At 34.4% G+C, this 12044-nt stretch overlaps 1 protein-coding gene and 1 long non-coding RNA gene across 2 annotated transcripts; both read right to left on the bottom strand.

The window, feature by feature from the left end:
* Positions 1-1984: 1984 nt before the first annotated feature.
* On the bottom strand, positions 1985-7982 carry LOC120337323 (isobutyryl-CoA dehydrogenase, mitochondrial-like). Its single transcript, XM_039405084.2, has 10 exons — positions 7173-7982; positions 6749-6849; positions 6146-6315; positions 5458-5567; positions 5053-5129; positions 4412-4549; positions 3930-4065; positions 3650-3747; positions 2787-2939; positions 1985-2412 (listed from the first exon to the last, which is right to left on the bottom strand). The coding sequence occupies exons 1-10, from the start codon at positions 7291-7293 to the stop codon at positions 2257-2259; spliced, it is 1260 nt and encodes a 419-aa protein (XP_039261018.1). The 5' UTR covers positions 7294-7982; the 3' UTR covers positions 1985-2256.
* Positions 7983-10066: 2084 nt separating this feature from the next.
* LOC144428056 (uncharacterized) lies at positions 10067-11696 on the bottom strand. The gene is made up of 3 exons (XR_013478026.1): positions 11576-11696; positions 10967-11107; positions 10067-10499 (listed from the first exon to the last, which is right to left on the bottom strand). It is a non-coding gene; the product is annotated as an uncharacterized LOC144428056 (long non-coding RNA).
* Positions 11697-12044: the final 348 nt, after the last annotated feature.

Genomic DNA, 12044 nt, shown 5'->3' on the forward strand with positions numbered 1-12044 from the left:
TTCAAATATACCCTAAGTAAGATTTATATCCGGTCTAAAATACAGTGAAATCCAATTTGATATACATAATGATAATCTTATTGGCTAGTGCGATGTCACACATCTTTGTATGTAAGGTTTGTGGTGGGTTTCGTTCAATAATCAATTTCAATAGGGAAAGACCTGTATAAACTTAACTCGATGATAAACGACAGCGTTGCAAGTTTATTATACTTTTTATTCTGACGTTCCGGGAAGGACTCCGATAAAAAAAAGAGTATACGGATGATCCCACGATATTTGATGATATTTTATTGGATGATAATACACAGGAATCGTAGTTGCTCAAACTTCAGTATCCAATTTGCAATTTCCTTCAAGTCCGATTTTTCGCTCGCTTGGAATTAGAAAAAATTGGACATTTTGATGCAACTTCTACCGTTGCGAATAAAATTTATCACACTATTCTTGCAGTGAGACAATAACTTTCGCATACTTCAGGAGTTAATATGGGATCGTCCACCAGTAAAGAGAAACGGTATTCGGCAAGTTCATTTTTGAACCATGGCATCGGCGAAACTCGCATTGTTCTATTGGGCTTGCCCAGACTCAAATATCATATATATGTGTGCTACCGATGGGTTTCTACGAGACTCACTACTTTCCCGTCTTCTAATCTATACTTTTGCGCCGGTGGATCAGTATGCATATATATAATGCAAGAGTGAATATATCTATCCTAAGTGATTCAATAGTCCCGCTGCGCACAGATACAAATATATTTCTGTAACGTTTCGCCTGACCAAGGTCAGACATACATAGTGCAACTAAACATGTCTTGGGAAGTCTAACCTTGATCACACGAAAGTTACAAAAATATATTTGTGTTATTGTGCAGCAAAACTATTGAATCACTTATCTTATGTGTATATCGGATTTTGCACATGTACAGTACTGTATTCTTACAGTTTTTAAACACATAGCAGGCGCACCATAAAACTGGTTCAAGGCAATTTTTTGAGATACCGGTATGTTATCAAATTCATTCAACATCAGACGCGATCGACTATTCGAGATCGACGTGTTGGCCCCCCCTGATACAAGACATAGTATACTATCCCGAATAGGTCAGAGCAGAGTTCCATATTAGGCTATATTGAGCCAAACTCTTGCAACATATTCCTTGTATTGTTCTTTTCAATACATCATAAAAGGAAGGTCGGGACATTTTTTATTTTGCATCTTTGGAGCCCCATAACCTGCATATTTATTGGCATTGCTATAAGGTTTTATTCAGCGAATGATAAATTCAAGAGCGACGCACATTTTAACAAAATGCTTTGAAAAATGTTTGTCAAGTGCAGCATTGCACCCCACTGGTGGGGCATATTCGGACACACCCCGGTAACAATGGTGGCTGTGGAACTTCAAATTTTATATTTTTAAATCATTGTTCAACCAAAATATTTCAGACTTTTTTCTGCAAATTCCTTGAATAAATTTTCCACATTTTGCAACGTAAAACCCATTTTGTCGACATAGCTACCTTTTTGAAAGAGCCTGTTGAATATTTCGGATTCTTCCCACTGCATCTAAAATAAGTCTGTTCTACTTTTGGATTATGCATTATGCCTAATTTCAATCGATTGAAAATTAATTCTGAAACTTTCATTCTCGGCAACAACAGTTCTTTGTTACAAAGTCCATAAACATCAAATACGGGCTTCCAGTGTTCAAAAAAGTCGTTGAACTGTCCACAGTGTCCAATAGAACAACAAAACCAACATAAATACACCAATAACTAACCAAGTTAAATGTCTCATTCCGACTAAAATCAAATAAGTTGCGTTTCGAATACACCCTGAGAAAACACATTTGAGTATATTCCATATTGGGCAAGAGGATAACCTAATAATTCTCTAGCCTCCAGCACTCAATGGACAAAAGACTGTCAGATTAGAGCAGGTTCCACTAATCCCGGACCCAACTCAACGTTTGAACTGAATTTATGTTGCCGAAAATAGTTTTATTCCGTAATAAGAAATTCTTGGGAAAATATATTACAGATTTAAGAAAAACCAACGACTTAAATTGAAAACCTGCAACACTCAATGTCAGAATTACCATTTATTTTGGCTTCCATGATAGGTTGATTTGAGATAAAAATCGGATTATGGAATATTAGTTCATACCATGATATGTCCTTTTTTGTGTATAAATAGTGATAAGCGCAAAATGTGATGGAAAAATATATATAAAAGGTCTTTTGATGCTTCATTATCCTTTGAAAATATCTCGCGATATCAAAAGCCTCATGATTTCGTTAGTTCCTTCCAAAATTTGATTAACACGAACATCTCTCATGAATTGTTGAACAGGGTAATCTTTCAAGTATCCATATCCACCAAACATTTGCAGTGCTCTGTTAGTTACCTGTAAAGTTTTTTTTTATACAGATATGGCTAGGGCTGAGGAGTTGGGAGGGAGCTAATTGTGGAGTCAGCATGTTGGAATCAAACACCCCGATTTTAAAGGTAAACTTTCAGACTTTTAATAGTGATAATCGAAATTAAAACACAATAAGTATCAAAGGGACCTTGCCATTTTCAATACACATTCAAAAAAAAAAAAGGTTGTATACGCTGAACTTTTTGTTTGGATTTTCTCAGTTTGAAGCTGAATTTTTTTACAATCTAAATTTGGGAACCAGAGTGAATAATTTTATCATTAGTTGTTTTCAAAAGGCTCAAGAGTTTCAATTCTTAATGGAAGGGATGACAAATAAAATTTTTTAAAAACAAACCCACATCAAAACAATTATCTGTTGCATGTAACTTTGCCATTGCACACAATGAAGGTGCACATGGCAGTGATGCATCCAATGCTTTTGCAGCTTCACGGACCGTCAGTCGAGATGTAACCAGCTGTGTGGCCATTTCTGCTAACATGTATTGTAGGTACTGAAAATTAACACAAAAAGCATTATCAGAACATTTTTAATTATAAAGCTACAAATAGGATTTCAAATTGAATGGCAGAAATATATATCCAATCCTGCAAAATCAGGGATAATCTTGTGCAGTTTCGAGTATAACCTGATGTACTGAAATCTATATAGATTAGATTAGGTGTGGGAAATAGCTTTTGTCTATGACTTGAAGTCAACACTGTCAAAAAAGCAGAAATTCTTGGAAATAAACTTATGTCATAGATGGAAATTTATTGCATTAATACTGATGTTTCTTATGTAGAGAAAGGGTGTATAAAGCAAAAATAGTAGGATAGAATAAACATATTTATACTGGGGAGAGAAAGGTCATTAACACCGTTTAATCAATTTGCGAACCACAGCCTTTTGTCTGGTTACCAGTCCATGTCGGGTATGGGATTAGTTAGTCCCAACTATTTGTTTCAGGCATTTGGACTTGATCGTGGAGGAAGCCGTAAACCTACCAGCGGTCATGTGACCTCCCTATGGTGGTGAGGAGTCCAGCAATCCTCTTCCACATAATTATCTCTCACGGGATTCAAACTTGCAGGGTGTCAAGAATATTCCTAGCTTAGCATGATGTGCCACACTGCCAGCCAGCGCCGAGTATATCATACAAGTTCAACACAGATGGACCAACCATACACCGGCAAACAATGATCAGAACTAAGAAGTACAAACTTGATTTTCAGCTAGAGGTTTTCCGAATGCTTGCCTAACATTCAGGTGTTCTTTTGCTGCAAGCAGTGATGAATATGCCCCTCCAAGAGAAGTTGATGCTGAAAAGCAAATAAGCAACACATAAAAGTTGCAGATATAAAATAAAACGGCTCAAACAAAATATCAATGGTAATTTAGAATGGAGACAAATTATTTTCTTATTAGGTTCCACAAATGAAAGTTTGATACAGGTTAGAAAATCCCAAGTGTCAACTGCTATTAGAATAAGACAGGTTCAAACCTATATTAATTCTTCCACCATTCAATCCTTTCATTGCAATGTTGAATCCAAATCCTTCAGGTCCGATCCTGTTTTCTTCTGGTATTATACAGTCATCAAATGTAATTACACAGGTAGGTTGATTGTTCCAGCCAAGCTATGCATAAGAGGAACAGATAATATGATTAATGCATGCTCTAAAATTGTTCCATGTTGCTCTTAGTTGCCACTCTGCCTACTTGCAGCTACACAGATATAAAATTAGCTACTCATCTCAAGAAAATCTATATACTGACTAACCAACTGTTCATAGGCCAATAAATGTTGAGGGACCATCCTCTTGCATTTTAATGAAACATTCACTTATACATAGTATTGTAGTTGTACATTTTAAGAGGTAGCAAATAATGTGAGCTGCCTTTTTACACCACTCCTCGCAATATTGTAGTCAAAGCTATCAAATTCGAGCAGCCTTGTCATATATTTAAATTAAAATTACCAACCTTTTTTTCAGGTTTTGCAAATGAGAATCCTGGTGTTTCTTTTTCAACAATAAAACAAGATATTCCTTTTGGTCCCTTATCAGCAGTTCTGCACATTACTAGATAGAGATCGGTAGCACCTGCACCACTGATAAAAGCCTAAAAGATAAAAGTAATTTGTATTGTAACTTGTAAGTAAACATTACGTTAATTGACATAAACATAACATGCAGCTGATATATTATACAAAAATTTGTATTCCCTCAATCACGCTTTGAAAAGTTACTGCTCTTCAATAGAAATCTTCTGTCTTGATTGATGATGAAAAGCAGTGCACGTATTTACTTTAAGACAACATATAGTATTTTTATTTATTATTTAAATTATTGCATTAATACACAATCAATGAAAATAATTTCATAGAAAGGAGGTGGTAAAAAGATAATCCAATAAGGAAATAATGAGTAAAATCACTATTATTTAATTTGTTTCTATACCAGGATTTCCGTAACAGGGTTTGGACAAGCAAGCATAAAGCATATTGGTTCAAAAGCATAGTTATCTTTTCAGTCCCACTAGCTTACACTGGTATGAATAGCTTCTTAGGATGTAGTCAGACAAAATGGGACAACCTTATTTGAATGGTAGAAGCAAGAACTTACTTTGGATCCAGATACCCTGTAATGATCTCCATCCTTTTTAGCCACTGTGATGAGAGCAGCTGCATCACTACCAGATCCTGAAAAATAGGCCAGAATATTTTACCATTTTTTTACTCAAGAATTTCTATCAGATAATTTATAATTTGTATATATCAAAAACAGGAACAAATGTTGACAACTAATGCTGTTTGAATCCATTTTACAATTTTGAGAAGACAATTAAACAATTCTTTACTTCTTGGGTACATGTGCTGTGTCCCATTAGAACTGGCCCCGAAAAAAGTTTGACTATTTTGCCATAAATACCACTTTTATTCTTCTTACAAAACCTACTAAATTAATTATTCACATTGATTGTGATTTGTGATCAACAAAAAACATCTCTTTTTATTTTAGCCATCTTACCTGGTTCAGTAAGACAATATGATGAGAGAATTTTCATGGAAGTTAGAGGTGGAATAAACTTTTCTCGTTGTTCTTTATTACCAAATGTGTCAATCATCCAAGTTACCATGCTGAGAATAAATAAAAACAAATTGTCATTCACACATTATATCTTTTAGAAAAAACAAAAGTGACCAGTGAAAACATGGAACTAAATCGAGGAAATAGTATCTTTTGTAATAAGATACATATCACAGTATCAGGACATCAAATCTTTTATTTTTATACTATAGGAGCTGAATGGAAGCGAGATATTTCACTTGAGCTCAGCTAGTGTTGCAGTGTTATTTAGCAGGAAGTATAAATCATGATTTGTTTCTGTATTAATCAAATGTTGAAGAAAAAAATAGGACTGCTTTTTCTTCTAAGAATTGCAGTTTTTATTTTGAATCAAATTTAATGTTTAGTCAGCTTGATTACAATTTCAAAGCATTGAGCAAAATTCATATTAAAAAGATATTCATCTAATTTACAGATGTCCAAAAAATGAGTTTGTACAGCATTTGAAATTTGCCATATAAAGTTATTCGTTTACTGCAACTATTTATTCACTTAATAAAAATAAGAATCATTTGAAAACCAGATTTTACAAAATCATGCAAAATTTGTCATCCAAATTAAAATCAACTTGACTCATATAAAGACTAACTTATGAATAGTGATATAAGCAGTTGTTGAGACACATCCTGATGATAGTGCTTCAAAAATCACAGATGTATCTAATCGTGATAAACCTAATCCACCATATTCCGTGCTTGTATATAAACCACCGAATCCCAGTTCAGCAGTACGTTTGATCACATCAACAGGAAAATGATTCTAAAGTAGATCAACATGAATAAAAATCAAAGTCACAAATAAAGTACAAAAAATTGACTTTACTTCAAACTTTTCTATAACCAAGACTCATAATATTGGTATGTTGGAGAAGACCAATCATCAGGAATATTAAAATATGTCATATATTGGATTCGAACCAGCTAATAGTCAAGTTTTTAGTGTTATTTGAAATAGCAATTATAACTTTAAAAGTATCTGATGCCTAATTCTTATGTCCCTGCGACACACAGCATACATGTGTAATTTTTTTAATGGCATTTTACAAATCACAAAGACACTATTATTTAATATTGTTAAAAAAAACTATCTAGAATACCCTTAAATAAAATATTCCAGTTTCCTTTTTCTATTTTTAAATCGCGTATCAGGACAAGATTATTACAGTATTATCATAATAAAAATTTTGTGAAACCTCTTCATCCCACTTTTGCATATTAGGCGCTAATTCATTTTGGGCAAAGTCATAGGCGAGTTTTTGGTATTCCTTCTGTTCATCACTGAGCCCAATCGTAGCTGGAAATGCAAAAAAAATAAATTAAGAATTGATGGATCAACCAAAAGTGAGACAAACAACAATTTGAAAGTGACATGCCCCAGAGTCCTGAAGTCACAATACTATGGTATGAGAACGGTAGAATATTGACAGGGGTTAGTAAGTGTAAGTCAGTAAGTGTTTATTCCGATTTTCCGTTACAACACAACAATACATGGCAAAACAAACAAATATAGGAAAATCAGGACAGTGGTGTCCGAAGATTATATTATTCTGATAGTTGGAATGAGTGATATCTACTCGTGTATCGGTATTCTACTGTCAGACTGTGGACATAACTCACGGTCAATGCAAGATGTTGTGTAGTTTGCTGCAGAACATAACTTGATTTGCTTCAAACTAGCTTCTTTCAGTGCGATCGCTCTATGAGCCACACGCAGCGAAGTACTGATCAAAGACAACATTATATAAATTCTGGAATTCTAAACGATCAACGAAGACACGTGTACACGTTACATGCCTTTCAGCGCTATCGTACCCCAGACCTATCTGCCTGCTGTAGACTGTCAGAGGGATTTGTGTGGAGCAACGCACGATGCCGTATTTTAATCATATATTTTGATACATTTTGACAATTTACGTGAATAATTTTTTCACGAAGTTGACCCGTAAATATATGGTTGACCTATAGACACGGCTGCTGTAACGTCCTTATTTCTGAGAAATGCCCTCATATTGACATGTGTCCTTATTTTGGTTTTATTGCAGGAGGTTCATATACCGGGCACTTAGATTGGTCAATTCGAATGATTGATTTGCTAGAAAGATACCTCATCGATTGCTACACGCATTCATGACGCACTGACGTAATAACAGCAAATTAATTGCAATAGCCTACCCTAGTGCTCTTCAACAGGGGTTCCACGGAACCTTAGGGTTCCGCAACACATGCAGTGGGGTTCCATGAGTTTATAGGGTTCCTTGGGGGTTCCGCGTAAAGGAAAAAATGACTGCGGGCCAGTAAAGTTGAAAAAATGATTATTCTTCTTTTCCATTTTTGGATGAATTTCTAAGTGCGCAACAGCAAGAAGGACTCCAAGATATCCGTGATGATATTAATTCTGAGGAAACCTTCGAAAAAAATGGGAAGGCATATTTTTGGATTTCTCTTCACAAAGAGGGTACAGCAATTGCAAAAATGCATTAAAAATTCTGTGTCAATTTTCCAATACCTATTTGTGTGAATCAGCATTTTCTGCTTTAACAACTATTAATACCAATAAAAGAAGTTGTTTAAAGAGTGTAGACAAGAGTATGAAAAATGCTTTGAGCGCCGTGGAGCCACGATTCAAGAAGAATGCAAAGAAAATGCAAGAACAACCTAGTCATTGAATTTCACGCTTGTTACCTTCTTTCTGTTTCGTTGATGAGGTGGAAATATTTGAATCACAAATATTCCGTGTTACGAGTATTTCGTGTTTTATTTTTGTTATTTGGGGTTCCATAAAACACGAAAAATGATATCAGGGGTTCGCAATAACAAAAAGGTTGAAGAGCACTGGTCTAGCCTACCGGTAAAGATTAGTTCGTGTAACCTACCTATCGATATCGCTGGAACAAACTATAGGAGAAGAACCATTCCAGTACAAAGTAAGATTAGACATTGGTCACCCGGCATGAATACATTTTGTTTATTACATTGCGTTCTTTTTTATCTTATTATTACGTTTACCTAATTTCCTTATTTTTGGGTTAATATAGATGGCAACAGAGACAGTAAAATCTATGATAGAGAGAGAGAGTTAGATATTTATTTCCACAAACAATGAAAAACAGCCTTTGCCCGACAACAGGGGTGGTATCTTTTTTGTGGCTTCGGAACCAGGCCACACAAAAGGGGCCAGGCCACGGACAAATTGGGGCCAGGCCTCAGAATACTTGGGGCCAGGCCAACGCAATGGTAATGTTAGGACATCCGTATTTGTTTAGTTATATTTTTGTTTATAAGTAATGTGGAAACTGGTAATGTTAAGACATGTACGGTACCTGTACAATTGAACCGTACCGTATGTTACAACCAATGACGTTACAACTCGGGAAAATGCTGTATTCGAACACTTACTCATTACAAATGTAGAGGTATAAGTTTATTTCGACTCCATAATCAGCAATAGACGATAAAATAAAAGTAACTGATTATAGAATCGGGAAAGCAAACAAAACCTCAGGTAAAGTTTGAAGCGTACATATTTTAGATGGAAAGGTATTGATAAAAGTAGTACGTGTTCGCTCACCCAATGTATTACTTATGTGAGGGGGTTACATTATTGTAGTGTTTCTACTGGTCATCATATCCAGATATTTATATTCCTCACCGCATTCATTGTCTGTTTACTGTAGCGTGAACTGGTGCCTATATGTTAAAAAAAACCTCAGTGAAATAAGTTATTACTTATCGATTTTAATCGGTAAGTATGTTGATGGGTATTTGTCTATCTGTCTGTTAGATGCACACGATATCTCACGATTGAATCTACTCCAGGTTTTGCACGTGCATTCATCATATGTCGTACCAGAAGCCTATCGATTTTTGAAGAATTATGTCGTATAATTAGCGAGTTATTAATTAATTAGTGATGGGACACAAGGTGTCACTATGGAGTAAGAGCGCTGTTTTGGGGGATCCCCTAACTTTCGATCGATAAGTCTTCGGTCTCTAACCGATGTTCTCGTATTTATTGCTTGTTGCATACCTTTTTGTAATTGTTAATTTGTTTAGCGAATATGTGTTGTTATATAATTAATTTCAAATAACTGAAAAGTAACCATTTATACAATAAATGGTTAATATATCAAAGAATAATTCCACCAGTGACTCAAATGCTATTATTAAATGAAGTCCGTACTGATAAATTGTGTAGTTCTATCTGTATTGCATAGGCAATTGACAGGGGTTTACACACTAAGATGTTTTAGATTTGTAATACAAATTGCAGGCACAACATATCGGTAGCTGATATATTCTATTACAACCACTGGTATCCCAATATTCAGCATACAAAAAAAACTACTCTTCTCCCGGTTATACATTAACATTATCCCTAACAGAAAACAAGATCCATGCATACCAGTCGATTAACTGTGTTATACATTATCCCTAACAGAAAACAAGATTCATGCATACCAGTTGATTAACGGTTTCATTTATTGAAAAATATGCAAACACCAGATTGGCAGGATCCATACATACTCTTTTTGGAAATAAGAATCATCTCCAAGGGAGTCCTTTTTGTTAGCATCTTGAGACCTACCTATTATCGATAATTACTTTAATTATATTCAGTGTGATGAATATCAAGGATAAATGTTCAATCATAAGACTGTTTTTTCAATATAAGTCATCATAGGTATATCAGAAAAGTAACTGTAGTACAAACGCATATTAGATAATCATAAGCAAGGAAAATGTAAGACTCTTGACTGGAACTGATTTAGAGGTTCAAGGGGAAATTCGCAAAATTCAATTTGGTATTTTTTCAAATTTGTTTTTAGCAACTACATCGGTAAGGTTGAGTATCTCCTACTACACAATATAAAACCAAAATTATATAGAGTCCGTTTTGTTGTCATCATAGCAGACACCATGATTTAATTTCTTCTTCTCTCCAAGCTATAAAACAAAAAAAATTATGTTAAAATTCTGAATAATGTTAATTCACGCTGTATTTGGAAATTTCAGTTTTCCTGCAAAGCCGTGAATTTCACATTGTTACGTCACAATCACAACAACGCAAGATCAGGGAAAATCTATGTTTCAATTGGCATCCAGTTTCAAACGGTACGCATTTTCCTCTGGTAGTAATAAAGGATATTAAAAAACAGCAACACACAAAAACTCGACTGCCATCCAAGTACCCCCTGAAATCTTCTTGTGAACCCCCGGGGGTTCGCGAACTCCTGGACTAGATCCTGCTTGGTCCATCCCTGATTTGTATACATCGCAGATCACTTCATTATCAAAAACTTATTAGGTTAGAAACAAATGGGATGGGCCAATTTTTATATTCTATTTTGTTTTTACTTATCGTTGCCTATGTCCTGCTATAAAGCTCAGTAGAAACAATACGTCAAACTCACATTGAAGTACGTAGAATCTGAATAAATCTTCCATTAATAATCATAATACATCATAGTTTTATGTACGCGATGTTTTGGAGAAGCAAAATCAATAACATGGATACTACGACAATTGTTTGCATGTTGTTACGACGTGAGCACCTGAGATGTCACAAAAATTATGTTATTTGTTAAAGCCATACTGAACAATTTTTTATCATGTGATACAATTAATACATATTAGGCATTACATGTATTTCTTTACAATGATTAGTGATTGAGGCAATATTTAAAAATAAAACCGATAGTGGCAAAAAATTCACATCTTACACTCGTATAAAAAAAAGAGTGCTTAATAGGGAACACCATTTGCAAAAAACATCTTGCGAGAAACATCTCTTGAAAATGGAATTTTTCCAAATACAGTATAAAAATAGCAAATAATCAAAAAAATTGTGAAAGAACTTGCAAATGTTATTTTAGGAAAACAAATGTACAAAATTCAGACTTGACTATTAGACACAATCTTGACTGGAACAAAAAAATTTAACCATGGAGATTGTATTCAGGTCTCATCTGTACAGTTATTGTTACAATAATGTGATCGAGGCAAATAATACCAAATCTTACCATTATACTATACCATCTATTTTAGTATTTAATCTTTGTAATGGAATCTCGTTCGGAATATATTTTTATGTCTTCTCGGAAAAACTTTTTCGCTTGATTCCTGGTTTCATTATCAATTTAATCCCTGAAATCAGATCCAATTATGTATGTAGTAGTAAACATCACAAGGATATAATACAAATATGTTATGCATGCTTCAGGTGGATATAAAAATATAAGGAATATTAATAAGTATTTTTAACTTTGTCTCAGCCGTAAAACATTTCAGAACAATCTCAAAAACAAATATATACTGAAATCTCTACTCTAATCATTTGAATGACGAACGAATATAAAAGTGTGAATCAAAGCTTTCCCCAAAACCCGTCTTAAAATGAAAAGACCAGTGCGCCAGCTAATGTTATCTAATATGAATGCTCTGAATAAATAATATACATTGTAATATTAGGCTTAAATGTATACAGTCTGA

This window comes from Styela clava, chromosome 10, assembly GCF_964204865.1.
Source record: "Styela clava chromosome 10, kaStyClav1.hap1.2, whole genome shotgun sequence".
NCBI classification, from domain to species: domain Eukaryota; kingdom Metazoa; phylum Chordata; class Ascidiacea; order Stolidobranchia; family Styelidae; genus Styela; species Styela clava.

Excerpts from the sequence above, each read along its gene's own strand:
- LOC120337323 (XM_039405084.2), bottom strand. The coding sequence starts at position 7,293 with ATGTTGTCTTTGATCAGTACTTCGCTGCGTGTGGCTCATAGAGCGATC. Across the intron at positions 3,748-3,929 it reads TGGTGGAAGAATTAATATAG|CATCAACTTCTCTTGGAGGG; the intron begins GTTTGAACCTGT and ends TTTGCTTTTCAG. Across the intron at positions 2,413-2,786 it reads CAACAGATAATTGTTTTGAT|GTAACTAACAGAGCACTGCA; the intron begins GTGGGTTTGTTT and ends AAAACTTTACAG.